We start from the raw sequence: 26890 nt of genomic DNA on the forward strand, positions 1-26890 counted from the left end.
AGGCGGCAAGAAGAAAGATCACTCTGAGACCTGTGGGGTTTGCGGGGCCCTTGGGGCATCCAATGTTGGGGGGCGGGGGGGTGGAGGCTGTGGGATGCCAGAGGTGAGGACAGAAGCCTCAGGAGTGATGTCAAAAGAGAAGAGGCCCAAGACAGCACCCTGGGGGCATCAGTGAAGGGCTTGCAGAGAGGGCGCACGGGGCGCCCTGCGGACTGCAGGGAAGACCGCAGCCTGAGGCTCAGGGGCTGCAGAGAATCCAGGCAGGTGGATGCTGGGTTTCGCAACGGGACATCATTGGTCAACCAGGCAGGGCAGGGGGCCAGGCGTGAGCCCGGATGAGGTGGAGGAGGGAGGGGCAGGTGCGTGGGGAGCCGGTTTCATAAAGATGCAGGAGCTCGAGCTGATGGAAGGAACCAGAAGAGATGGGAACTGATCAGTGGACTGTGGTTTCTAAGGGGTCGGAAGAGGAGGGAACCCCCGAAGGAAGGGCCACCACCCTGCCAGCCTCCATTCGGCCACTGCTAACTGCGCACCCGCTGTGCACCCGGCACGCGGCTAAGCGCCACCCTGACCTGCCCTGGGGACAGGAGGGCAGAGGGAAGGGCAGGTGGGCAACGCCTCATGGCCTGCGCCACCGCGGGGAGGAGGGACCCTGCAGGACAGACGTGGGCGGTTGAAGGTCGCTGGTCAACATTTATTTTGCAGGGGTCACAGGCGCTGGTAGCGGAACAGCTGGTGCTGGCACACAGGGCAGGTGTGCATCACGTCCATCAAGCTGTCCACGCAGAAGGGGAAGAAGCAGCAGCCCAGGAAACACCTGCAGCCTCGGGAGCATCGGGCAGGGTGGGGGTGGGGGCGGGGGCGGGCCAGCCTGAGGCTCCCACCAAGGTTGTACGGGACTAGCCGGGGGCGGGGCCAGGCCCGGGGGGGGGGGGGGGGGGGGGGGGGGCTCTGTCCTTGGTCCTGCCCTGCCCCCCACGGGGCCCTCTGCCTCCGCCAGCTCCCCCAAACCCACAGGGTGCCTGTGCAGGCCATGGGCGCGCCACTCACCCAAACAAGCAGAGCCCCGTGCACAGCAGCCAGGTGAGGACCCCCGGGACCGGGCGGGTCACCGTGATGATGTAGTTCCCGCAGTAGGGACACGAGAACTGGATGGGCATGGCCGACTGCATCGTGGTCATGTTGGTGAACAGGGCTGGGGGTGCTGGCGGAGGGGACAGTTCAGCTGGGCCCCCTCTGCTCCGCCTCCCCAGTGTCCACCCCTGGGCTGGACCTTCTTGCAGGCTCTCCGTGCTCCTCTGAGCCCCCAGGCAGTCCACATGGGCCCCAGTTTCTCCTCCAGTCCCATCCCCCCCCCCCCCCCCACCACCACACCAGCTCTCAGGGCTCAGAGGCCCCCTGGTCAAGACACCTGCCTCCCCTGGCCGAGGTCTGCAGGGAATTTGGGCGCATCCCTGGGTTTGCACGGGGTCCCTTCACTTCAGTGAGTTCCCTTTGGGGTTTGTTCAGTTAACTCAGCCAGAGTCGGTTTCTAATCCCTGCGCTTAAAAAGCCCTAACTGACACCTTTGGGAAAGCAGTTGGCCTTGTAAAAAACCAAACAGTGACCAAAACCCTTCCTGTTGGCATTCTTCTTGTCTCTTTCTCTTGCGTTGGTACAGGGGGACCCAAAAGTGTGTGTTTAGCTATTTGAAACACTGCAGCCGTTTCTACAGCCTTGGGGTTGCCAAGAAGGAGGGCCTGGGTGCCGGCTGACTTTGTTAAGAAAACACAATTCCATTGAGCTTTGGTGTTCTGGACCGAGGGCTCCGGGTCAGCCGGGATGGACTGTCCCGAGCGATAAGGAGGGGTCTACGGCCGGTGCACACTTTGGCTTCCTCTGGGGCCCGGGGTGAGGGGCTGCTGGGGTTTGGAGTGCCGGAGCCCCGATTGTGGGGGCCTGGACCTCCCCAGTTTGGCAGGGAACAGGTGTGGCTTGTAGGGGGCGACCCAAGGGCTCTCACCGGTGCCTTCTAATGGGGAGGTCATCATTCTCCTTCTGCCCACTGGGAACTGACAGCCCAGCCCAGCAGCTCTCACCTTTAGAGCGTTCCTGAATTCCTTGGCAAGTTTGTTTAAAAGTCCCAAAGCCCAGGCCCCCACTCGGGGCAGGGGTGTCTACATTCTCTTCCTCTGTGGTTGGGGGGTGGTGCATTTGCCCAGGAGACGACAAGATTTCACTCCATAAACATTCCCCCAGCACCTACTTTGTCCAGCTGCCTCCCCCAGTGATTTCACATTGGACAGAAAAGCTCGCAGCCACGGGCAAGGTGGCCACCGACCAGCTGTGGGCATCGGGGGAGGAGGACTTGCCGGAAGTGGTCGGGGCAGTCCTGAGGACGAGACCGAGAAGCCAGGAGGGGAGGCTGGGGGCAGCACTCACCGGTGTGAACCACGTGGGGTCCTTGGGGGTACTCTGGGACAGAAGCCTGAGTTTCTGGAGGCCGAGGGCAAGGAGGAGGAGGAGGAGGAGGAGGAGGAGGAGGCTCTGGGAGAGAGGAAAGAGGACACCCTCAGATCTGAAGGCCTCCTGTGGGTGTACAGCGCTGAGCCGAGGCGAGGCCCGCCGGAGGGAGGCTCCGTTTACAGGAGGGAGAGCTGAGGCCTGGAGCCCAGAATCCAGTTCCCAGCCGGTGTACAGCTCGTAGGTGGAGGAGCTGAGATTTGAACCCCAGTGTTTCTGACTCCGGTTCTGCCCTCTAGTCGTCGGATGGAGGATCTTTCTAGAGGCAGTGCCGGGAAGTCAAGGATGCACAAGTAGTGGGGGGCCCCCTCACCCCTTCTATTTTGAGTATCCAGCACTTATTACATGCCCAGCTCTGTGCTGAACACTTTGCACACCTCCGTGGAGTCTTGGCAAATCCCCAGCGAGGAAGCTGTGTGGCGTTATTCCACTTCTGCAGTTGTGGAGACGAGGCTGAGAGAAGTTAAGTGACCTGTCCGAGGTCACCCAGTAAGTAGGTGTCAGGGCCAAGGAGGGAACTTGAGCACGCCTGCTGCCAGGGCACGTGTTGCTATGGTTACGGCCCTTGCCTCTGGTCCAGAGGCTCCAAAAAGGGAGGGCGCATGGGTCCCAGGCCCCCTCCATTCTTCCCAGCCTCTGCTCCCTCCTGACCCACAAGGTGTGTACACACCCAGCTCTGTCCCCTACCTTCAGGAAGGCAGCCCCCGGGCCTTGGGCAGAGGCCCCACACAGGCCCTGGAAGCAGGCATAAGGCTGTTTGGACAAGGAATTCTGGGATCGTGGACACCCAGAGTGTGGTCTGGGAGAGGAGAGCGTGGGGGCCCCATCATCTCAGTGAAGGTGTGGGCAATGGAGGGGGCTCCCCTGGGTATCTATTGGAGCCCACACGGGTGCTTTGCACAGGGACCTGCTTCGCCTGGGAAAGGGGCCTCGAGGCTGGAGGGGGTGCCCGGGGTCTCCTCCCAGAGTGGGGCCAGCAGAGAGCAGGCAGCTGCTCCCTGCTTCTCGCCCCACAGCCTGGAATCCGTGGCACAGGGAGAGGCTTCGTGTCCATCCAGCGCCCCCAGCAGCCCTGCCTGGGGACCCATTTTACAGGTCAAGAAACTGAAGGTCAGAATTAAGTACCTGGCCCCGGTCTGGTGAACGGAAAGTCATTCTGGTCTCACAGTGAGTTAGCCCCTGCCCACCCAACAGCCCTCATCTCTTCTAATTCTCTCAGCCATCTTCCAGGTGAGAAAACAGATCCAAAGAGATTCGGCGACTTACCCATGATCACGTGAGCACAGCCAGGACCCCACCCACCCGGCCCCCCCCAGTCAGCCTAGGTTGTCTCTGGCCACCCCGGGGTGGGCTGGGGGGGAGGCGGGCAGGTTGTACCTGATGTGAGGGAGTCATGAGTCTTGATCCGAGACTTCTTTTCGATGCTTTAAGAGAGGGCACAGGATGTGGGAGGCCCCACTTTGTCCCCATTGGGCCACGTGGTCCCCGGGTTGGTGGGGGACAGCAGGACTTGGGGAGGGGGCTGAGGCCCCAGTTCCGCAAGGTGACCCATAGTGTCCTCGCCAACTTCCCGAGGGCCCCACAGTCAACTGGTCACCTGAAAGGGGGGACCCTCACCCTGGGGATGGTTCCATCTTGGTACACTGGAGGTCCTTTGTGCCAGCAACGGTATCCGGGCAGCATCGGGTTCCGAGCTCCGAGCCACCGAGCGCTTGTCTTGGGGGAGGTCCCCATCCTGCCAGCAGTGCAGGCCTCCCCCAGCGCCTCCTGCTGCGCCTGGCTCAGGTGGAACAGCCATTGCGATGTGTGTCCTCACGGTGGCCAGAGCGGTGGGCTTTGTCCCCATTCTCTGCAGGAGAGGGGCGGGGCCTCCCAGCCGCCCAGCTTGAGGGACCCTTGAAGATGGCCTTTCCACACCGGCCTGGAAACTGGCGCTGTGGTTCCGAGGACAGGTGGGAGAATCACCCTGAGCCTTAAAAATGGGAATCTGATCGGAGGCAGCAATTCTGCTTTGAGGAAGTTCCCCCAGTGTGTGCACAGATCTGTGAGGATGTTCATGTCCCTCTCTTTAGAAGTGTAGGCAGGTGTATGTACATATGTACACACTCATATATATGTACGTACATACACATGTGTGTATACACACACGTATACACACACACGCGCGGATATGTGCATACATATATGTACCTGGGCTGGCTCAGTGCTTTACCGGGGTCACAGCCTGGAAGGGCACAGCCGGCATTTGTGGAACAAAGGCGCAAAGTGACGTCTGCACACTTGATCAGCGAACCATATGGTTTCTCACGTGCTCCAAAATACTGGGGACGTCCGAGAGAGCCCTGCCTGCTGTCAGACCGGCAGAAGCCAGGAGCTATGGTGAGGCTAAGGGACAGTGGCCTTCCCACACACCCACCCTGAGGGGGCATTTGGTTCCATCTAGCAAAGTTACAGATGGGGGACCCTTTGATCCAGCAATACTATTTCTAGAAATCCACGCCAAAGATGGACTAGCAAAAATATCCAATGACGTAGGCACAAGGCTATTCAATTCTGCAGAAAAGGCTAGAAATAACCCAAATGTCCATCCATATAACTACTCTGCAGCTACCAAAAATAAAGGGAGGGAAGGAGGAAGGAAGGAAAAGAAAAGAGAGAGAGAAAAGAGGAAAGTCTCCATGGACTGTTATGCAGTGTTCTCTCCAGGATATATCATTACAAAACAAGAAGACGGGCTGGCCCCGTGGCCCAGTGGTGAAGTGCGCGCACTCTGCTCTGGCGGCCCAGGGTTTCTCTGGTTCGGATCTTGGGCACGGACATCGCACCGCTCATCAAGCCACGCTGAAATGGCATCCCACATGCCGCACACAACTGGAAGGACCCACAACTAAAAATACACAACTATGTATCAGGGGGTTTGGGAGAAGAAGGAAAAATCAAATCTTTTTAAAAAAAACACAAGAAGACAGAGATATATGTAATGCGTTACTTTTGGGGTAAGAAAATGGGGAGGGAGATGCATAATACGCAAGGAGAAATAAAGGGAGGGTTAATGAGAAACGGGAGCCGTTGGCGTTGAGGGAGTCAGGGCCGGAAGCAGCCTTTCTCCAAAGGTACCTTGCTTTATTGATGTGACTTTGGAACCATAAAATTATTTTTACTAATTTGAAAGGAAGTATATAAAAAAGAAAAAAGCGACACCGAGAAGCGGAGAGCAACCAAAAACAAACAAATGTGACCGTTGATCAAGATCTTACATGGGACACAAAGCACAAGCCATAAAAGAAAAACTGGAAAAATGACTTCGTCAAAGCCGAAAACACCTGCTCTGTGAAGACACGGGAGATAAAGTAAAAAGGCCAAGAAGGAAATATTTGCAGTGCGTCTTTGTGACAAAGGACAGGCATCCAGACTATAAAGGAACTCCTTCAACTCAATCTTAATAATTTTAAACACGCAATATTAAAAGCGGGCAAGAGGGGGCCAGCCCAGTGGCATGGTGGTTAAGTTCTCACACTCCACTTTGGAGGCCCGGGGTTCACAGGTTCAGATCCCGGGAGCAGACCTGGCACCGCTCATCAAGCCATGCACGCTGTGGTGGCATCCCACATAAAATAGAGGAAGACTGGCACAGATGTTAGCTCAGTGACAATTTTCCTTGAGCAAAAAGAAGAAGATTGGTAACAGATGTTAGCTTAGGGCTAATCTTCCTCAGGAGAAAAAAAAAAAAGATGAAGTTAAAAAAAAAAAAGTGGGGGGCTGGCCCCGTGGCCAAGTGGTTTAAGTTCACGCGCTGCGCTGCAGGCAGCCCAGTGTTTCGTTGGTTCGAATCCTGGGCGCGGACATGGCACTGCTCATCAAACCACGCTGAGGCAGTGTCCCACATGCCACAACTAGAAGGACCCACAACGAAGAATATACAACTATGTACTGGGAGGCTTTGGGGAGAAAAAAGGAAAAAATAAAATCTTTAAAAAAAAAAAGTGGACAAAACACTGGAATAGACACTTCACAAAAAGAAAGAGAAGTATGGCCAATTTACAAGTGGAAAGGTGTTCACCATCACTAGCCATCTAGGAAATGCAAATTAAGAACTGTATGTACCACTGATTAAATAAAAAAAAAAACGGACAATCCCAAGTGTTGACAAGCATGGGGAACAACAAGAAGCCTCGTACACTGCTGGTGTGAGTGTAAAACTCGCTGTTTCTTATAAAGCCAAACATACATCCACCCACCTGTGACCAGCAATTCCACAGTGAGGTCTTTACCCAAATGAAAACGTATGTCCAAAAAACCTATAAGAGAAAATTCATAGTAGCTTTATTCAGAATAGCCAAAATTGAGAAACAACCAAAAAATGTGTCAACAGGCGAGTGGATAAACAGATTGTGTATATCATACGAGGGAGCCCGTTCAGCACGGGAGGGAGGCACTCGGATGTATGCAGCCAGAGGAACACGTCTCAGAAAATGATTTTGAGCAAAAGAAACCTGGCCTAGGATTGTATTTAGTTGAAGTTCTAGAACACGCAAGCAGTCAGGTGGTAGAAGCGGAGGGAGAGCGTCTGGCCGGGCGGCAGGGGTCTGTGGCACGACCACGGGCTCGGTCGATTCGTGAATCATGACATCCGTTTTTCAGCTGAGGGAGAAAGCGTCTTTTGGAAGCTGTTTCCTGATTCCCACGAAGGCCTCGTCCTCATGAAAACGGCAGTGCCCCTCGGGGGTCTGGCCTCGCTCCAGCTCGGCCTCTGACCTCCTCGCTTGCCAGCTGCCACCAACACCCAGGGCGTCCACACCCGCCAGTCTTGAAACAGCCCGCTGGGCGTTCCTGCCCAGGCGCGGGTCTCTTTTGTCCCCACGTGGTGACGTGTCACCCTCTCCTCTTCTCACTCTGTCCTCGGCACCTGTCCTTCGAGCGCATCCACACCCCTCTGTGTATTGGTGTCGGATATTGGGTGCCTGCTGCCTTTCCTGCTGCGTCCCCAGCACCTGGCCCGGGGGGGAAATGCTCAATTAGCACAGGGTGAATGTGCGAACGAATGAAGGAGCGAACGAATGAGTGAGCTGCCTGCTCCAGTCATGGCAGCCCACCCCATTTGCCCAGGGTCTTCGCATGGTCTTGAGGTTAGGCACCTTGGGATGGCGTTGGGGACTGCCTCCGCTGGGGGGAGTTTGAGGACCACGGTCCCTCTAACACCCGGACTGAGACCCCGGCGGCCGCGTCTGAACAGGGCGCTGGGGGACAACCAAGGAGCGAGCAGACGGGCGCTGCACTCGGGCGCCGGCCATCCCAGCCATCGCCACCGGGGGGCAGCACCAGCCTGGCTTCCTCGCTCTGGGCTCTGCGGGGCGGAGCGGTGGCCATCCTGGGCAGGGCCACCCTGCCACCCCCCCCTTTAGGGCGGGCCTGGCCCCACCGGGAGCCAGGAGGCCTCGCTGGGCCCCTCCTGGGCCTCTTCTGTGACAATCAGTTCTCTGCGAGGCTCGGGGCTCCTGGAGACTGTTTCGTTTGTTTTTAACTTTTGTGTCCCCAACATAAGGCCTGGCATGGATGGGGAAGGAGGGGTTTTACGTAGCTGTGTGACCCCCGGTAGGCGTCTTCACCTCTCTGAGCAAAATGACTCTAATAATAATAATCCTTTCTGCCAAGAGTGTTACGAAATTCGATGAGAGTTTTGCCTTCTTGCCTCGTCCTTCTCCTGTGCCTACTTTCTGTTCCTTCACCCACCCCTGGGCCTTTGCACTTCCTGCCACTGGGAATGCACTTTCCTGAGCTCTCCCGGGACCCCAGACTCATTCTCATGGTCAAACTCAGCTCACGTGCCACTCCTCATGGAGGGTCGCCGTGGACCCCTCGGCCAGAGGAGCCAGGCACCCTCTACCATCCCACCCGGTTCAATTTTGACGACAGTTACCTCTGTGTGGAATTAGCCCACTCGTGGATTAAGGTCTTCCCTCATGGTCTGCTGCTCCTACAATGTCACAGTGTGAGGACAGGGGCCACGTTGATTCTGCTCACCGCCATCTCCCGGGGGCCTGGCCCCATGCCTGGCACAGAGCAGGCACTTAACAAAGATTTGCTGCACGAAAAACGAGTGAAGGAAATCCACGCCGGGCGCTCTGCTCTGTGCCTGACGCACGGACGCCTTGCGATGAGTTAGCGATTAGTAATGATAATCACCGTGACGGTCAGAAATGAAACAAGCGGAGTCAGAAAAGCCAGGACGGGGTCAGGCCGTCCAGGAATGGAAGGAGCCTGCAGTTTTGGCAGCTGAGGGCCCTGGGAGGCGCCCCTGGTCCTCTCCTGCTGTGTGACCCTGGGCCCCTCACTCACTCTCTCTGCGCTGTGCTTGCCTCTCCAGCGATAAGAAAGACTCTGCAGCTGGGGTTGCTTAAGGGAAAAAGGAAACGGGACTTTTTTTTTCCCTTCCCGCTCATCCCCTCTTCCCAGAAGGGCCAGCCCAGCAGGGAGGTGATGCGACAGGAGGAGGGAATCTGGCGAATGAGTAACTGCTGTGATTGTGCAAGGAGATGGGGGTGCGGAGGGGCTGGGCTGCAGGAGCTCCCGTTCCTGCCTGCAGAGGCGCCCGGAGCCCTGGGCGGGCCCTGCTGGTCGTACTGGGCCCTTCCCTACCCTCTCTGGGCTGCTTTGCCAGCCCTGCCAGCTCCCATCCTGGGGTGAGCTGCTGTGGACGCCCCCCAAGCCCCCTGCTGCCCTGGGGAAGGAAGGGGGAGAGCTGGTCCCCGGGCACCAGGGAGGCCTCTGTCAGAGGGAGGACTGGCGCCCCCATGGGGCCGACAGGGACCTCTCCGCCCAGCCCCGAGGCCTGCCTGGAGGAGGGCAGGGTCCAGTCTCAAGAGCAGCCCGGAGGGGTCAGGGGGCCGGGGGGCGCAGGGCAGAGGGCAGGACCCCCGCCACGGGCCTCCTCAGCGCCAAGGGTGCAGCCTGCAGCTTCCTCTCCACTGTGGGCTCTGCCAGTGCCCCTTTCCAGAAGGGGAAACTGAGTCATCGGCCAGGCCTCTCATCCTCGACGGCTCTTGCTACATCCTACAACACTGTGGCTGCCCTTGGTTCTTCAATATGCATTTACGGAGCACGTACTGTGTGTCAGGCGTACAAAACCGGTCAACAAGTGATGGGACAGACTGGGGGGCACTGCGTGGGGTTCAGGCTGGGTTGAGGGTCCCCTTATTTGAGGTGTAATGACCAGAAAGAGGCAGCCTGGGAATATGTCGGGGAAAAGAGTTCCTGGATGAGGGGATGGCATGTGCAAAGGCCCTGTGGTACCCAGTGGGCCTGGACTGGAGTGAGTAGAGGAACGTGAGGTTGGACAAGGAGTGCCGAGACCCCATTTACATTCAGAGAAGACCCCTCGGGCTGCTGGGCAGAGGGGCGGTGGCTGGAGGTGGACTGAAGACAGGGAGGTGACTGTCCAGAAGGTAGTGGCCCAACAGAGACCAAGAGCACTGGCTAAGGGGAAGGAGGTGTTGTCAGAGCCCAGGGTCCCAGCCCTGCTCCAGCCCAGGGAGGCCCCTCTCTGAGACCCCAGGTGGAGTGACGCATCCTGGTGTAGGGACTTCAGTCCAAATGGCCTGGAGGGGTAGCACCTTGGCGTGTCACCCGGCCACACTCAGATCCCAGCCTGACCAGTTATTGCTGTGTGATGTTGGGGAAGTTGCACCACTGATCTGAGCCTCGTTTCCCCAGCCGTGGAGCGGGACGATGATTCTCCGGGGTTGAGCCGAGCGTTTGACAAGTTAAGCTGTGCCGATCTCCGAATGTGACTCAACCGAGGGTGTACAGTGAGTCTGGCATCGTAGGGGCCCGGAACCTGGTGACTACTGCCGTCCCCAGGGCCACACCCAGGTTCAAGCAAGAAGCGAGGTAAACAGGAAATCACAGTGATACCGACCCCTCACCGTGTGCCAGGCTGCGGCCTAAGCGCGCCGCTCTCACTCTCTCACTTCCGCCACACGAGGCCGTCCCCATGTCCCCATCTTACAGATGAAGAAAGTGAGGCACAGGGAGCCGGTGGCAGGGTCCGGATGGCCCACCGCCTGTCCCCAGAGCGCCACTCCCGGCTCAGCCCAGCTGCAGGGCCCTCCTCACCCCACTCCCCAGATCTGTTCCAGAAAATGGAAGGGGGCTTCTCAAAATGATGACACGAGAAGGACACAGCGAATGCGGCAGAATGTTCGACTGACCTGAGCAGCGGGCGGAAAGCCTGGAGGCCGCGGAGGCGGGGAAGGACCCGGATGGGGCCCCGTGGGGGGCGGGGTGGGCGGCCGCCCGGGCCGTGGGTGATGCGGCCTGTATCCCGGGTACCACTCTGTCTGGCGGGGATGCTGATGTCTGGCGGGGATGCTCATCGTGGGGGAGGCCGTGCACGCGTGGGGACAGGGGACAATTCGGGGCCGCGCGTGTGGGGCGGGGTGCCGGAAGCTGTGATTCTCCGTGGAGGACCGCGCAGTGTTCCAGCACCCCCGGAACCACGGCCCTCCTCTCCAGACCCTCGGTGCCCCGCCACACTCCCAACGCACCCCGGGGGCGGCGGTTCCTCTCTGAGCGGGAGGAAGGGAGGACGAGAAGTGGCCGTCGATTATGCTGGTCCCCTGCCTGGAATGCCCTTCCCCGTCTGTCCAGACTCCGTGCACGCATCCCCTGCAGGAGTCCCTCCAGAAGCCCCCGGACAGGCCGAAGGAACAGATTCACTCCAGTCCCGCAGGTCTGCGTTTCTGTGCGTCTGGAGAAGATGAGAAAAGGGGCTGTGGGAGAAATGGGTCGTGCACACGTCACTTCACCCACTCATGTATTCAGTCACTGCCACAAGCGTCCTTATGGAGACTCTCCTCTGTGCAGGGCTGGGCAGCTAGGAGCTGAGCCAGGTGGACAATGTTTTGTGTTTCCACAGTTATGGTCTACTGGGGAGACAGAAGATTAACTGGTAGACAAGATAATGAAAGGTTTAGAGGAGAACTCTGAGAGGCGTTGTCCTCTGGACACGGGTGTCTGAGACTGAAAAGACACTCTTTTGCCTCTCCCTGCTAAATGCACATGCTGATGTGTGATGGCTGGAGCTCCAGCAGCCATTTTGGATTGTGAGGCAACCTTGAGGCTAGAAGCCAAATGTTAAAGGATGGTGGAGCAAGAAAATAGGAAACACTCAAGTCCTTGAGGACTCTAGACATGAAATGTCAACCCTGGATGTATCGACCCCAGTCTTCCTTTGCCTGGCAGAAATAAACCTCCAACTTGCCTAGGTTACTTATTGGTGTTTTCTTATATGTGGTTAAGTCAGCTGTGAAGTGTTACAGCGTGAGAAGAATTTGGATTTTATTTAAAGAGCATAAGGAGTTAGTGAGCGGGGGAGGGACATGGTGGCAAAGATTCTCTCCCTGACCAACTTGAATCAGGGCTCCTTTGAGCCCTCCGTTCCACTATGACCCAAATTGAGCTCCTATCTCTGTCCTTGTAGGGTCCGGTTTTAGCAAGACTCCTGTCTAGTCGGTTTAGCCAGAATCCCCCTCCCTCCATATCTGATCACCCACAATATCTGACCAAATTCCTCAGCCCCGCCATCCCCCGGGTGATGTCTGATCGCCTTGGCCTGCCGTCGGCAACCATCTTGCTAGGATTCCATCATGATGAGCCTGCACAAACTCTGCCTGACTGTTTTCACAGGTGTCGTGAGTAATTTTTTAACAGAGGTGGGATTCGTGCCTTTGAAAGATCACCCTGACTGCTGCAGAGAAGATTGGCGCGTGGGCACGGATATTGGGAGGGTGGAGGCGGTGGCGGGGGATGCTGCTCCTGGTGAGACAGTAGAGGCCTATGTCAAGGGGTGAAGCCATGGGGACAGGTGGGTGGGCTCAAGTTACACTTTGGAGAGAGGCGTCTCTGTTTCAGCCCTGCTTACGCCCTTCCCTGGCTGCCTTGGCTCTTAAAGATGACACTCCCTAATTGAGACCCATAAATTTAGCCCATTCTGGCTCCTACCATCTCACTGCACACTCTCTGTTCTGGCTCTCTGTCCTAGCCCTGCCGTGCTCCCTCAGGGCCTTTGCACATGTTCCAACCTGTCTCAGGAATGTCCTTTCCTTTGTTGAATTCTGGATCTTCCAGATCTCAGGTCAGTCAGCACTTTCTCCAGAAGCCTCTCCTGGCTCCAGCCTGTCCCTGCTGTGGGTCCCGGCAGGATTTGTGTGATTATGGGCTTAACATCTGCCTCCCTATTGGAGTGTAACACTCCAGGAGGGCAGGCCGCCGTGAGTTTTGTTCAGTCCACGGCGTGGAACAGAGCTTATGTGCAATAAATACTTGTCAGCTGCCTACATGGATGATTGGTCCTTATTGGGCACAAAATTCTGGCCATATCCTCTCATCCGCTGTTGGCCCAAGTCTGGCCACCAGGCCAGTGCCATCCGATGGGGCCAAGCTGGTGGGCTGATGTCACCGGCTGCAGGAGGCTTAAGCCACCGCAATTTTGGACAGAGAGCTCCTCCCTGGGACCCGTCTTATCTGCCAGGCCCGAGGGTGGGCACTCACCGAGCCAAGCCCACCGCCTGCCATCCTGGTGGTCGGTTACCCACCCGTCTCTGCCTCACCCACCAGGCTGCAGCTCCTCTGGGGTGGGGACTGGGTGGCATTTATTACTGTGGATGCTCAGTGCCCAACACAGAGCCTGGCACGGACGACACCCAATGAAAGATGTAGACCCGAACTGCACCAAATTTGAGTGTGAAATTCTGAGAGGCGTCAATTAGTGGAGAAGCTGAGGCGGGCTTCGGGGAGAGAAGGAAGAAAAAGGGACGCCCTTAGCCTGTTCCGGCTGCCGCCACAAATTACCATTGACTGGGTGGCTTACACGACAGAAATTTATTTCTCCTCGTTTTGGAAGCTGAGAAGTCCAAGACCAAAGGTGCCGGCCACTTCGGTTCCGGTGGAAGACTCTCTTCCTGGCTTGTAGATGGCTCTCTCCTTGCTGTGTCCTCAATGGTCTCTTTGTGTGTGAGTGCAGGAGGGAACAAGGGAGAGAGAGAGGGAGAGAGAGAGAAGACGAGAAGACAGAGCTGGTGGGCTCCAGCAGGGGTCCAGGGGTCCCCGTACAGTCACAGGATACCTCCCCCTTCCCCGCCCCTCAAACACCATCCTGAGCCCGGGTCCAGGGCTGGCCTCGCTGTGATGGGGTCTCCTCCACTCTCCTGTGAGGTGAGAGCACTGGCACCCACCGGCACACACGGAGGACTCAAGGAGGGCGTGGAAATCAAGGCCAAAACAAAGCAACAAACAAAAAGAGGACGAAACCCACAGCGTGCCCCGGTCTTTTTGTTTTCCCCTTCTTTGCATTTGCTTTTCCGTTTACCTCCCCCTCCCCTCTTTTCCTCCCCTCGGTTCTGTGCTTGTTTGTTTCCCTTGGGCCTCTCTTCATTCCTTTCTCTCTTTCTTTCCGTTCAAACGGAGGGGCCGCGGGCCCATCCGGATTCTGGGGCGGAGGTCCCCGAGTCCCCCCACTTTTCCGGGGAGTTTTGCGAGCCGCGGTGCAGCCCAGGCCGGCATCCCCGGGCGCGCGCCGCGCGCTCCCGCCAGCCGCGCGGACACAAAGCGCCACCGGGACCGCCTCCGCCCGCCCCGCCCCCGCCGCCCCGCCCCCGCCGCCCCGGGCTCCGGCCGCGGCCCCATTGGCTGGGAGCCCCTGGGGGCGGGGAAGGGGCGTGGCCTCGGCGGACCCGCCGGAGGACCACGCCCCCTCCCCAGTTTCTCGGCCCCGGCAGTCGGAGCGGAGCAGCTGGCGGAGCGGAGCGGAGCGCCAGGTAGGGAGCTTCCCCGGGGCCCCGGGAGGGCTGGGGTGGGGCGCGCCCGCCCCGAGGCCCCGGGCGCCGCCGCGATGGGACCTCGGCCTCCTCTGCCGCCGCTGTCCCCCTTCGATCCCCTCGTGCAGGGTCCTCCGGCTCGCGGGCTGGGTCTCTAGGCCCCTAGGAGATGCGCGGGCCGCGGTGGCCTGTTTGGAGAGAGCGGGTTACTCATCCCCCGGGGAGGGGTGGGTGTGGCCGCGGCGGGAGGGATTTGGGGCGGACGTCGGGCACTTCCCGCCCGGCCACCTGTTTTCTGCGTGCAGGCGCAGCCTCCCCTCCTCCTCGTCCCCCTCGTCCCCCTCCCCACGCCTTCCCTGGGGGCTGGAGCGTGAATGGGGTGACCGTGGTGCGGCGGGCCAGGCGCGGGGGGCGCCGCTCGGGGAGGTGGGGCCAGCCCCCTCGCCAGGCCGGGCCGCGCCAGCTGTGGGCCGGGTGCTGGGAGCGCGGCCAGGCCCGGCGGGGAGGTGGGGGCCGTCCCGGCGCCGCGCGATTGGCCGCATCTGGGGGAGGAGGAGCCGCCGGGCGCCCGCCGAGTGTCTGCGCCCGGATGGGGGGCCCCTAGGCGGAGCCGAAAAACTTCACCCGCGCCCACGGGCTCCCTCCCTGCCGGCCCCGCTGGCAGCCCAAGTTTGCAGGCCGGAAGTGCAACGTTCTTTTTTGATTTTTTAAAAGGAAGCCCTTGACCCCCACAGCTTTACTGGGCTTGGAGTGGATGTGTGTCTCGGGGGGAGATCAGCCCGCTGCAGGCTGGACCTCGGTTCTCATAGGTCGGGGTGTCTAGCTGCAAAATAGGAGGCCTCTTGGAGCCTCAGTGTCCCCATCTGTAGGCTGGGATGGAACTTTTCCTGTCGTAACAGGGCGGGTAAGGATAAAAGGAGGCGGTTAACCCAGTGCCGGGAGAAACGTGAGCTACGGGTCTATTTTTTACTGGCTGTTTTGGTATTTCTTGGTCTCTGCGCTCCCGGTCTTGCCCCTCCCATCCGTTCGCCGCTCCGGAGCCAGAGGGAATTTGTAAAAACAATCAATTCAAATCAACCCCCGGCTTAAAATCGTTCTCTGATGCCCGCATTGTCTAAGTCCCAAACTTTTCAACAAAGCTGTCTGTTTGCCCCCGCCACCTCTCCACCCCGCCCCCCGCGACCTGCTCCAGCCTCTCTGCCCCCTGCCTTCCGTCCCCCGGGCCTTTGCCCCTGCAGGTCCCTCTGCCGGGAATGACTTCCCCACCCTTGAAGTGGTCCTTTCAGACTCAACGCAGCCGCTTCCTCCTCCGGCCAGGGGCCTCCCCACCTCCCTCTGCGCTCCCGCTCCCCCGGCGGACTTGCTGGCCGCGGGTTCTCAGTGCTGGCCTGTCTGTCCCCCTGTCCCCCTCAGTCCCAGCTGTCCCTGCGCCCCTCCAGAGCGAGAACGGGGTCCTGTAGCGTCGCAGAGCCCTGCACGAGTAGGTCAGGGATGGGTGTCTGGCATGAGGATGGGAATGAGCTGAGCTAGGCCGAGTGATGGGCCCCGGGTGCTGGGGCGGGGTTGGGGGGGTTCCCTTGGGAGGGGAATGGTTTTTCTTTGTCCTGGCGTGTGGCAAAGTCAGGGCCTTTGGTTTGTGTCCCATCAGCAGGACAGGAATGGGAAGGATTATTCTAGATGGCCCCATGCGTGACGGTTCCACCGTTTATGGCTCAACTGTTGTTGACTGCGCCCACTGTAGCTGGCGCGGTCTACACAGCGTCCTCGGGCCTGGGAGGCTGCACCATTATATACTGTCCCATTTGCCAGATGAAGAAACTGAGGCCGGGAGCGGTGAGGGCGCTTGCCAGGGGTCACAGAGGGAGTGAAGAGTGGAGTCAGGCCTGAACCTCAGGTCTGCAGCCAAAGCCCCGGGAGACGGAGGCGGGGGGTGGTGGGGGGGTGTGGGGGAGGAAATACAGGAGCGCTTGAGGCGGCCCATGGGGTGCAGGGTCGCCTCTGGTTACGAGCATGGCGCTGGGCTCGGGCTGTCCAGGCTGAGGGCTGGGTGGGGGCGCTGGGGGACCCTCTCTCGCCTTGGTTTCCGGCCTCTGCCCTGCGCGCGCCGGGGCCGGGGGCCTGGGAGGGGGCTCCGCGCCGGGTCTCTGCCCGCCCGCCCCCGCCGCCGCCCGCCCCAGCCGGCTGCACCCTCCCCACCTGTCTGTCTGTCTGTCTCCCTGCAGCTGGCTCGGCCGGCGCGGGGTCGAGGGCCGGCCGAGCGCGCGTTTGAGCTGGCTGCCCCGCCTCCCCTGACTCCCCGCCCCTCCTCCTTGACTCCCCTCCCCCACTCCCCGCCCCCGCCCACTTACTCCCTGCTCCCTCCGCCTGACTCTCCTCCCCCTTCCCCTGCTCCTCGCCCCCTTCCCCTTCTCCCTGCCCTCCCCCTCGACTCCTCTCCCCTGACTCCCCTCCCCTCTCCTCCCCACTGCTCCCCGCCGGTCCGGCCCCTACCCCTCCCCGTTCCCCTCCCTCCCGCCGGAGCCGGCTCTAGGAACAATGGAGGGAGATGTGGCAGAGGCCCGCCTTGAAGCCCCGTCCAGCCCTGGCTCCCTGGGGCCTCTCTGGCCCCCTGGGACCCCCGGGCTGGCCTCGGCTGACCTGCCCCGTGGCCTGGGCTCCGCTGGGGGCTGGGCTCCGCCGGGCTGGTGCCGGGAGGGGGCGCAGTGTCTCTGCCTCAGTTGACAGGCGAGGCGGCCGCGTGCAGTAGGGTGACTGTGTTTCGCCTGGAGCCTCGCCTCTGCCCCGCTTCCCTTCCACCCTCTTACACCGGCTGAGGGCGGGGCAGCTCGTCCGCCGCCGCCGCTCTGTGCTGTGGACCAGCAGCATCTGCCGCTGAGCCCTTAGAAATGCCCACCTTTCAGAATCAGCATCTGCGTTTCATCACCGCCCCGGGGACCCTGGGCACACTCAGTGTGATGAGAGCTGGCTTCAACCTGTCTGTGCCTTAGTCTCCTCCTCTGTAAGATGGGCATGATAAGTGTCTCCCCGGCTGGGCTGACTGAGGATTAGTCTACTTAATGAATGTAAACGCCCAGCTCCGAGCCTGACGCTGAAGGCGGTGGGCAGTGGGGTGGGCAGGGGACGTTGGCAAATAAAAGCACACCCTCACTGTCCCCTGCCATGGTTGGTTCTCCCGTGCCCTGTTCCTTTTCTTCCTCTGGGCTAGCAGTCATTCCCACCTGCCAGCAATGGCCTGGCCCTCGGGCTGGGAGGTGTTCGAACACGATGCCCAGCCCTGGCCTCCCCCAACCAGAAACCCATGGAAGGTTCAGGACGTCCCTGTTTTTCAGAGTTGGCTTGGAGAGGTCTGGCTCTGCTGAGAAGCATGCAGAGAATGAAGCTCCCAACTTGAACCTGGCTTCTCCCGTCCCCCCATCTTCCTGCCCTCAGGGAAGGGTCTGAAAGCCACCAAGTATGGAGCCTTGTGAGACGAACTGCAAACTCCCTCTTACTAAAGTGTAAATGACTGATAGTACCGCCAAGGTTCCCCTCCCTGGATGAAGCACCTAGCAACTTGGGTCAAGACAGACTCTGCCTTGATGTGGTTGGTGGGCTTTGAGGCAGAGAGGAGGGTTAACTGGGGCTCTGCAGGGTTGGCTCTCTTGTCCCCAGATTTGTGGGTGGGCAGAGGAGAGATCAGTTAGGCCCCAGCCTGCTGCCCGGCTGAACTCTCAGAACCTTCCAGGAGGACCTGCAGGGCTGTGGAAAATTCCCAGGCTATTTTGGGCTGAGGCCCCCTTCTCCGCCCTTTCTCAGGATAAGGGCCCCACGGACACTCCCCTCTGAGGCAGTCGGGGTGGAGTGGCTTCCTGCTCCCCACCTCCAGGCCCTGGGTCCGCCTCCCCCAGCTGGGCACTCTGCAGGACCTGGGGGGCTGATGGGGGTGGGGAGGGTGGGGGGGGCTGGTGAGGGGTGGAGCATGGCCCACTGCTCACCTCGGAATGACCACCTGCTCTGCAAATGCAGCCCCCCCCCCTTCTCCTCCATGGCGTTCCCACTGCCTGACATCCCGTGTGCTCCCCCAGTTTATTTATTAGCTGCGGGACCGGGCGAGTCACTTGACACTTTGTCTGGGTTTTCCCGTCAGTGCAAAGGAGATGAAATGAACTGAGGTGTGTGGAACCCGCACAGACGGTGGTCCCCAGGCGCCTGCTCTTGTCATCCTTGTCCTGGGGGTCTCCCCTCCCTGGACGCAGGCTCCCGGAGGGCAGGAGTTTCGCCGTCCTGGGTTCTGTGTCCTGCACAGAGTGGGTGGCCCGGGAACTGCCGGTCAAATCGGAGGCAGCGTTCGCCAGGGTCCTCCAGTGCCCGTGCCTACGCCTGGCGCGTCCCACTGGGTCCCCGGGTGCGCACATCAGGCAGTGACAAGCCCGTGCATGTGTACACGTGCGCGCGTGGGTGCAGATGCACAGGTGGCTCCGGAAGGCCATGTGCGCTCACACATACATGTGCACACACACCACACACGTGCAGAGCCAAACGCACCCATACAGTCATGTGCACACACAGCCGCACACCTGTACACGTGTGTACAGACACACACAGACGGGCGCACACGGCACAGCAGCCCCGTGTGCTTGGGCATGCCGCTTCGTCTGAGTTTGCTGCGGGCGGAGGCCCCTCCCAGGTCTGGCTGGCCTAGAGCCTCCTCACAGAGCTTCAGGCACCTGCATGCGGACTGTCCCCAGCTGGAGGGGGTGGGGGGAGGGCGGGCCTGCCTCCTCCAGGGACCAGGCCACCCTGGCGGTGCTGGGAGAGCTGCTGCGGTTGGGGAGGCCCTCCGGGATGTGCCAAGGGAGGGGCCGGGGCTGCCGCGTGCCCGCCATCTTTGTGTGTGTGTGTGTGTGTGTGTGTGTGGAGGGGGCTGCAGGGGGCTGAGAGCAGGCTCCCGAGGGGCTGGCTGCCCTGCCCCCAGCCGTTGTCCCTACGCTGGACTTGGACCCAGCCTCCCCATGCTGTGACCGTCACCCTCCTCCGCCTCCCTGCCGGCTGCCCCAGCTGCTGTCTGGCCCAGATGGGCAGGAGATGTGGGGGGGTGGTGGCTACAGCTCTTGGGGCTCCCAGGCCAGCCCTCCCCGCTCCAGTCCCTGGTGCTCTCCGTGCCTCAGTTTCTCCCGCTGCCGGGTGAGCCTGAATGCTTCCGTGGACAGCAGGTGCACAGTGAATGCAGCCCTGGGCTTTGGGTTCCAGTGCTGGGTGAGGAGGGGTCTGGTCGTTCCCGGACTGTCCCCACAGCCTGCCCAATGCCAGCCCCAGTGCTGGCCCTCGGGATGGAGAGGGGGCCGTGCGGCCCTCAGTTCCTCACCCACCGAGGCTGTGGGCCTCTGCTGGCCTCTCTGAGGGACCGCGTGTGTTTGGGGAGTCGAGGGGGCTGAGGCGGAGAGAGAAAGGGCCCCAACTTGGGCAGCTCCGTTAACCAGGGGGAGGCCGACATGGTAAGGGCTGGGGACAGACAGACAAATGGACATGAAGGAAGGCAGACGGACATGGTGGTGAGGATGATGATGCCCCAGAGTTCCTGGGCTGGCCCTGCCCTCCTCTCCACCTTGCCCCTCACCCCTCCATCCGCTGTGCCTACCAGAGTCTCCTTGCTGGTCTTCAGTCACACCTAGGCCCTTGCCAAACTCAGGGCCTTTGCACAGGCCCTTCCCCTACCTGGAAGAGCCTCCCTCTTTCAAATAGTTGACTCTTTCTTATCGTTCATGGCCCAGCTTGCACCCTCGCTAGAGAAGCACCTCTCCCCTGTTACTCTTTATCTCCCTCTGTGTATATTTCTTCCTAGCCCTTTTGGCAGTCTGGAGTGATCTTGTTTATATACTTATTTACCTGTTTATTCTCTGGCTCCAAATTCAGGCCTGTGTCCCTAAGGTCTGGCACTGTGCACATGTTTGTTGAATGACTTTACGATGACAATTATAACAACAATCAGTGCTGACATTTATTGCTCACTTGTTCTGGGCCGCTGATGTGCTGAGCGCTTAGCATGTGTTATTTCATTTCAACTTCATGATAATGGTGTCAAGTCAGGACTGTTAAAATCTCCATTTTCCAGAGGGGGAACCCGAGGTCCAGAGAGGTTCAGTAACTTGCTCAAGATCACACAGCTGGCAGGTGGTGGGATTTGAAGGCAGATGCACCTGACTCCAGACAAGGAGGGAGACTGTGGGTAAAAGTGGGGAGGGCAGACCCCTGCCTCACTCTGGTGTCACCAGGCCACTGTGGCCCCACCTGCTGTCCTGGGAGGCCTGGGCGGGGCCCTCCCTTCTCTGGGCCGGCCCCGTTCCAGAACCCCAGGCGTTGGAACATTCCGGGACTCTATGACCTGTGCTGGTGGGTCATGCTGGATGGAGCCCTGACCCCCAGCCTAGCGGCCGGGGCCTTTATGAGGTGGGGGCTCCCCAGACTTGCGGTCCTCCTGGCCGCGGCTGCAGCGAGACAAAGGTCGGGAGGTAGCTATGCCACTTCCTCCAGGAGGCCGGGCCGCCCCCTCCCCACCCAGTCTGCTGGAGCCAAGGCCCCACAGGGGAGTGTGGGGGCCTGGGGAGGGGAGGGCTCGGCTGGGGCCGGGCTGCCTTGGGCTGGGGACAGAGGGAGCTACTGCGGGGCTGCAGGCTGAGAACGCGGGGCCCTGGGGCCCGCACGGTTCCTGTGAATGGGGGGCGGCAGGCTGGAGAGCGGGCTTCAGGGCCCGCAGAGCTCCCAGCGTTTCTAAGACGAGCTGGGACCCGGATTCGGAGGCAAGCTCCTGGGATGCTGAAAAGCTGGCTCACGTTTTAAGTTGACAGCCTCGCATGAGCCACGTAAAGCCCATCGGGGCCGCTCTGGGCCACCTTGCTGTGTAGACGTGGGTCAAGTCTGCGTTTAGGCCCTGCCTCACCTGGGTCCCCACCCGTAGCCCTCAGTGGGTGCCGGATGACGTGCACCCAGCGGCCCCGCTTTGGGGATGGGGCAGTGATCCCCGAGAGGGGACCGGTGGGCGCCCCCTGGTCACAGCGTTGGGTTCGTTGGTACCACGGCCACATCCTGCTCTTGGTGAAACTGCTGGAGCAATGCAGCCACCGTGGAGTCCACTCCCCTCCAGCCCTCGGCGCGCCGGCTGATGCGTGTCCAGGGTCCCTGGGGGAGTTTGACGTCCTGGCAGCAAGCCAGTCCCTGGGCTGGGGGGAATTCACTGGAAGCGCCTGGATCTGAGTACGGGCCGGTGGAGATGCTGCCTGTGGAATGCTCCTGCCACTCTGGGTCCCTCTCCTGCATCAGACCTGTGACAGCCTCAGACTGGGGTCTGAGCCTCTCCTTGGCTTGTGTCCCGGGGTTTCCTGGAGGCAACCTGGGTGTCATTTCCTTTTCTGCCTCCCCCTTCTCCATCGTGTCTGCCACTGAGCAGGGCTCCAGAAATGTTTGCTGAGCGCTGGAGTCCTGATGTGGGCAGCTGGCATCAAGCATCCTGGCCTGCCCGGCTCCTTGGTCCTCCCCCCCTTCACAAGTATTTGCCAGGGGCCCGAGGGTGCCAGGGTCTGTGCTGGGTGCTGGGGACATGGAGGGGAACCTGGGTGTCCTTGTCATGGGGCGAGCTGGCATCTCTGTGCAGGGGGCCCTCGGCTGCTGCGGGAGCCCAGGGCAGGCGCCTGACCCGGCGGGGGCAAGCTGGGCTGTGTCTGGAGAAGGCGACCTCTGTGCTGCGGGGCCCGGAACCTGCGTTCCATGGCTGCCGGGAGGCAGGACTCTCAGATGGGGTGGGGTGCAGCCGGGGCTCCGTGCAGGACGCAGGCCCCTGAGAGCTGTGTGTCTCTCCAGGTCAGCCATGTCATCCGAGCCGCCTCCACCAGCACAGCCCCCCACCCACCAGGCTTCGGTCGGGCTGCTGGACACCCAACAGGCCCGAGATCGCTCCCCGTCCCCTCTTCGGGGCCATGTGGTCCCCAGTCCGCTGCCCACTCGCCGGACGAGGACCTTCTCCGCGTGAGTCTTGGGTCTTGGGCTGGCTAGGGAAGCTTCCGGAGATGGGTCTCCTGCCTGAGGCCAGGGAGTCACTGTCTCTGGCCGTCTCTGTGCTTCAGTGTCCCTGTCTGCGAAGGACTCACACAGTGCCTGGCAGGTACAGACCTCAGGCCCAATGAGTGGAGGCTGCTCTTAGTAATAATTAGTCTTCAGAGGGATGCTGAGAGCTTTTAGTCTCACCCCTTCTTTCTAGATGGGGAAACTGAGGCCTAAGAAAATTTGCCAGGGTCATCCAGAGAGTCACTCTGTGTGAATGGCTCCCAGAGTTGTGCAGTGCACAACCTGCATGGCTGTACATGGTGGCCCTGGCCAGGACACTCTGGGCCACAGCTGTGGCTGGGGACCGCGATGAGCTGGGCGTGCCCCAGGAGAGTGGGTGGCTGTCCTGGAGGGCTGGTGGGGGCCCCTCACACTTTCCCCCTCTCCGTCAGGACGGTGCGGGCTTCACAGGGCCCTGTCTACAAAGGAGTCTGTAAATGCTTCTGTCGATCCAAGGGCCACGGCTTCATCACCCCTGCTGACGGCGGCCCGGACATCTTCCTGCACATCTCAGAGTGAGTTGGCGGCCGGGCTGGGCGGGTCGGGGCTGGGGCGGGCGCTGCCTCGGCCTCTTGGAGGCTGGAGAGTGTGTGACTATAGTGGGTTCTGGATATGAAGGTGTTAAGGGCAGGCGTGTGTGACTGGGGATGGGGTTGTGACACTGTGTACATGGTGGTGGTGTGTCGGAGGCTGCAGGTGACCCTCTGCCTGTATGTGTGTGTTTGGGGGTCCTGAGTGCCTGGGTGTATCTGGAGGGTGGGAGGGGTGTCCCTGTGAGTCGGGGAGCTGTGTTGGGCTGGGGGCCGTTTCCTGCCCTCCCCCGAGGGAAGTGGCGGGTGAGGCTGGGGGCTGCCCCGCCCCTCTGCTCCAGGAAGGAAGTTCCGAATGGGACCCTTTCTCCTCTCCTTGCTCACTGACGTCCTTCCTTCCTGAGTGTCTGGAAGCCCATGGGGGCCCAGGGCGGGCCCCCCATCCTAGGCCTCAGGCCTGGAAGGCGTCCAGCAGCCTGTGCTTCCCTCCTGATCTTGTAGGCGCCATCAGATGGGTGGGGACCTCATCTGGCACCCCCGCCCCTACCCCATTCTTTGGCCTCAGCACCTCCAGTCTTTCATTTCCGTCCGTGGCGGGCAAAGTCCTGCCCCGCACAGCAGACCTGGCAATATATAGAAAATAGGGTCCTGTTGCTCATCTCTGCTGTGACGCGAGTTATCCCTTCCTCACCCTCCCCAACATTCTTACACATCAGATCTCAAATAATCTGTCCCAAATCTGTCCATACGTCCCTAATCTGCATGGACACGAGAAAGTTCCTAACAATGCGTTTTCTGTCTGTAGGAACGCATACAGGGATGGTTAAGTGTATTTCCATATTGCATCTTTCCAGAAAGCCTCTCTAGTGGTTTACAAGGATATTCACAGTGCAACATGGAAAATAAGTTCGTAAGGAAAACAAGGTGGTGGTGGGCAAACAAGGAAGATGGAGAGACTGTGATGTCTGGTTCCACGGCTAGAAGTGGGCTGCACATTTATCCCTGAGCTTCCTGGTGGCCAAATCAAAGAGGGAAGCCCCATTTGCTGTGCGATCCTTTAATCCAGACAGACCAGATCCCAGGGAGCTGGCTGGCCCTGGCCTTCAGAGTCTGAAGGGGATTTTGCTCCTGGGGCCTCATCAGGGGGCATCGAGATGGGCACCTGGCCAGCACGGGTGAGATGTGACTTGTGTCCTATGGAAAGTAAGAGGATCTTCCTGAGTGGTCACAAGGGAGAGGACCCTTCCTGGAAGTAGGCTTAAGCACAAAAAGGACTTTCTCGATAGCTCACTGGGTTCTGGGGGTGGAAGAGCCGAGGTTCAGCCTGGGTTCGGGGCTCCTGGCCCAGGACACCCTGCGGGCCGTCTCTAGCTGCGGTTTTCCTTCTCTCTCTCTGGCTCAGACCGGCCCTGCCTGCTCTTCCATCCACAGGCCCATGGCATTCACGTCTAACCTACAGCCTGAGCTCCCCCAGGGGGCTGTGCTCTTGTCTCAGTACCAGAGGCCCCAGGGAAGGAGCCGATGGGGTCAGGGGCTCCTCAGCCACAACCGGAGGCTGGGGTGGCGTGGCGCCACTGACGCCTGGTGGCCCCCCTGGTGGCAGGATGGGGTGGGGGCCGCTTCTCTGCACCAGCAGGGGGCTGGGGTCCTGGTCGTGGTGTTGTGTGTGGCTTTTCTGAGTGCTGGGCCCTCAGTGCTCTCTCCCCACCCCGCAGCGTGGAAGGCGAGTACGTGCCGGTGGAAGGCGACGAGGTCACCTATAAGATGTGCTCCATCCCGCCCAAGAACGAGAAGCTGCAGGCCGTGGAGGTGGTCATCACCCACCTGGCGCCGGGCACCAAGCACGAGACCTGGTCGGGCCACGTCGTCAGCTCCTAGGAGGGGCCGGAGCACCCCTCCTTCCGGCTTGCGGGAGACTCTGGGGGGAGGAGGCGGCAGGACCAACCTGGAGAGGACTTTCCACCGCTTGAGATGGGGCTTCAAAGGGGGGAGCACGGGCCCTTTCAAGTCTCTCCTGCAAGAAGGGGTGTGGGGCAGGCACGCGGGTGCTCTCGGCCACCAGCACGGCTCTGACCATCACGACCTCTCACCATCTGAAAAGCATTAAAAGCATTGCAAAAGGAGAGGTGCCGGCTGGTGGCTGAGTGGAGGGTCCAAGTCCAGCCCAGGGGATGGGTCAGGGGGTGTTCCTTTGTCCCCTGGAGGCTCAAAGTCCAAGATCCGGCCCACCGGGGGGTGACATGGGCCCCAAGCGTTTCCCTGCGATTAATTCCCACCGAGCGCCCGCCCTTGAGTCTCCCCTGGGCCCTGGGTAGGGCAGTTTGTTCTGATCTTCGGCTTGGTGGGCTCTAGGGGAGCGCGTTTCAGGGGGTCAGGGGTGGGGACACGGGGGTGTTTGGTGCCTTTGCCGTGGGAGGTGTCACAGCTGCGTGTCAGGGGAGCCCCGAGCCCTCGCCTGGCAGTGCTGTGCTTAGAGCTGAATTCTCTCTTTCAGAGCCTGGTCTTTTCTGTCCGTCTGCAAGCTGAGTGCCCATTGCCTTCATCTAGGCGAGGGGTGGGGGTGGGGAGGCAGTGGGAGAAGGGAGCGTGGAGAGGGGAGGGTCTCTGCTTAAAAACAGACCTTTCTCCCGCTCCATCCGGAAAAGAGTGGGTAGCTTGTTTCCAGAGAACCTGGCCAAGTCAGAAGTGGAAGGAGAAATACACCTTTGGTGAAGGGGTCCCTTTAAAACTGGTGTGAAGAAATGCTCAGGATTTCTTTCTTTTCTTAAAAAAAAATAACTAAAGCTCTCACCCAGAGCCAGCCCTGTTTGTACTTTGGGCGACATTGCAAACTTTTCTAGATACTTCCAGTAAACCAATCCTTAGGATTTTCTTTGCTGTGGTTTGGTTTGGCTTTAGTTGTGACTTAAAAATAGAAATAGCTGGGTAATATATTTGGAAATACGTGGCCTGTTTGTAGCCGAGGATCCATTTGTCAACACAGGAAAGTGAACTCTTCAAAGCGGGCTTTTGGGCAGATGAGGATGTTCCAGATGAAGAAGGCGATGATGGCGCGGGAGGCAGTAGCGCCTCATCGGGTCTTCCTTCTGTGGACGGGTTTGTCTCATCCCAGGACCTGCTTCATTTGAAAGGCGGTGGAAGGCTAGACCTATTTTACTGATGCTGGTGGAGCTGTTTTCAAACAGGCAAAAAAGTGTTTTGAGGATGTGTGTGCAGTGAAACGCGGTTAAGTGGATCCGCCTGTCCCGGCCTCTCAGGCCTCTTGAAGGGTCCCCTGCTTCCCACCTCCGCCATCTGCTGGGCCAGGGTGGCTTTTTCCCCTCCAGCCTCGGATGTTGCCCAGGGGGCCCCTGGAGGCCTCTGTCTGTCGGGTGCAGACCACACTTCCCAAGCTGCTTCTGCCAAGACCCGTCTGGGCTCCCGGAAGTCGAGAGCCTGCATCTTCACTCCTGCCCCCCTCCAGGTGTCTCTCAGGCCTTGTCCTCACCTTCGGACACAGTCTCGGCTTTGTGTGACCCCCTAGGCCCTGCCCGACAGTGCCCTGGCAGTCGGATCCGCTGTCAGAGGTGACCTTTGGAGTCTCGCTGGGTAGAACCCAGCGGCTTGCTCTGTCGGTGGGACCACGTCTTCTCCAGTCGATGGGTATTCTAGAACTGCAGGATGTCAGAGCTGGAAGGGACACCCCCTCCTCACTCAAGCAGAGTCTCCATTTATAGAAACTTCTCGAGGCTCTGGGAGGATGGATGGTGTTGGGGGCAGAGCTGGGAACAGAATCCAGGATTCCTAACTCCACATCTTTCCTCCCACCGGCCACCGTTTTCTCAATAAAGTTTGTTTTGTGCAAGGCTGTGTGTGGCTTGTTAATGTGGAGGCTGGCAGGTCAGGGCGTCTTTGTCCGACCAGGCTGACAGTTATCCTGCTCCGAGTCTGGTTATTCGGGGGATGGATAAGATGATGGGATGGTCCCTT

General features: G+C 60.0%; 3 protein-coding genes and 1 long non-coding RNA gene across 10 annotated transcripts; 1 reads left to right on the top strand and 3 right to left on the bottom strand.

Moving 5' to 3' along the window:
* Positions 1-653: 653 nt before the first annotated feature.
* On the bottom strand, positions 654-4165 carry LITAFD (LITAF domain containing). 3 transcript variants are annotated; one of them, XM_070566808.1, is made up of 6 exons: positions 4120-4155; positions 3880-3926; positions 2880-2974; positions 2422-2526; positions 1051-1204; positions 654-817 (listed from the first exon to the last, which is right to left on the bottom strand). In XM_070566808.1, the coding sequence occupies exons 5-6, from the start codon at positions 1179-1181 to the stop codon at positions 709-711; spliced, it is 240 nt and encodes a 79-aa protein (XP_070422909.1). In that variant the 5' UTR covers positions 1182-1204; positions 2422-2526; positions 2880-2974; positions 3880-3926; positions 4120-4155; the 3' UTR covers positions 654-708. The 3 variants fall into 3 exon arrangements, with proteins under 3 accessions (XP_070422909.1, XP_070422908.1, XP_070422910.1); XM_070566807.1 differs by lacking the exon at positions 2880-2974 and having other exon boundaries at positions 4120-4165; XM_070566809.1 differs by lacking the exon at positions 4120-4155 and having other exon boundaries at positions 3880-4016.
* Positions 4166-6803: 2638 nt separating this feature from the next.
* On the bottom strand, positions 6804-8983 carry LOC139074784 (uncharacterized). The gene is made up of 2 exons (XR_011524534.1): positions 8420-8983; positions 6804-7493 (listed from the first exon to the last, which is right to left on the bottom strand). It is a non-coding gene; the product is annotated as an uncharacterized lncRNA (long non-coding RNA).
* A 4277-nt stretch (positions 8984-13260) lies between these two features.
* On the bottom strand, positions 13261-17301 carry LOC139074973 (synapsin-1-like). Its single transcript, XM_070568942.1, has 4 exons — positions 16953-17301; positions 13868-14503; positions 13351-13504; positions 13261-13286 (listed from the first exon to the last, which is right to left on the bottom strand). The coding sequence occupies exons 1-4, from the start codon at positions 17178-17180 to the stop codon at positions 13261-13263; spliced, it is 1044 nt and encodes a 347-aa protein (XP_070425043.1). The 5' UTR covers positions 17181-17301.
* Positions 14196-26765, top strand: CARHSP1 (calcium regulated heat stable protein 1). Of its 5 annotated transcripts, none has more exons than XM_070566810.1 (4): positions 14196-14315; positions 22149-22313; positions 22784-22906; positions 24637-26765. In XM_070566810.1, the coding sequence occupies exons 2-4, from the start codon at positions 22156-22158 to the stop codon at positions 24797-24799; spliced, it is 444 nt and encodes a 147-aa protein (XP_070422911.1). In that variant the 5' UTR covers positions 14196-14315; positions 22149-22155; the 3' UTR covers positions 24800-26765. The 5 variants fall into 5 exon arrangements, with proteins under 5 accessions (XP_070422911.1, XP_070422914.1, XP_070422915.1 ...); XM_070566813.1 differs by lacking the exon at positions 14196-14315 and adding an exon at positions 14893-15219; XM_070566814.1 differs by lacking the exon at positions 14196-14315 and adding an exon at positions 16016-16209.
* Positions 26766-26890: the final 125 nt, after the last annotated feature.

This window comes from Equus przewalskii, chromosome 12, assembly GCF_037783145.1.
Source record: "Equus przewalskii isolate Varuska chromosome 12, EquPr2, whole genome shotgun sequence".
In the NCBI taxonomy this organism is placed as follows: Eukaryota; Metazoa; Chordata; class Mammalia; order Perissodactyla; family Equidae; genus Equus; species Equus przewalskii.

Excerpts from the sequence above, each read along its gene's own strand:
- LITAFD (XM_070566807.1), bottom strand. Across the intron at positions 2,527-3,879 it reads TCATGACTCCCTCACATCAG|AGCCTCCTCCTCCTCCTCCT; the intron begins GTACAACCTGCC and ends CCTCTCTCCCAG. Across the intron at positions 818-1,050 it reads ACGGGGCTCTGCTTGTTTGG|GTGTTTCCTGGGCTGCTGCT; the intron begins GTGAGTGGCGCG and ends CCGAGGCTGCAG.
- LOC139074973 (XM_070568942.1), bottom strand. The coding sequence starts at position 17,180 with ATGCTGCTGGTCCACAGCACAGAGCGGCGGCGGCGGACGAGCTGCCCC. Across the intron at positions 14,504-16,952 it reads GAGCCCAGGCCACGGGGCAG|GCCACCGCGGCCCGCGCATC; the intron begins GTCAGCCGAGGC and ends CTCTCCAAACAG. Across the intron at positions 13,505-13,867 it reads GGAAAAGAGGGGAGGGGGAG|AGACCATTGAGGACACAGCA; the intron begins GTAAACGGAAAA and ends TCACACACAAAG.
- CARHSP1 (XM_070566811.1), top strand. The coding sequence starts at position 20,737 with ATGAGGTGGGGGCTCCCCAGACTTGCGGTCCTCCTGGCCGCGGCTGCA. Across the intron at positions 20,796-22,148 it reads GCGGCTGCAGCGAGACAAAG|GTCAGCCATGTCATCCGAGC; the intron begins GTCGGGAGGTAG and ends GTGTCTCTCCAG. Across the intron at positions 22,907-24,636 it reads ATCTTCCTGCACATCTCAGA|CGTGGAAGGCGAGTACGTGC; the intron begins GTGAGTTGGCGG and ends CCCACCCCGCAG.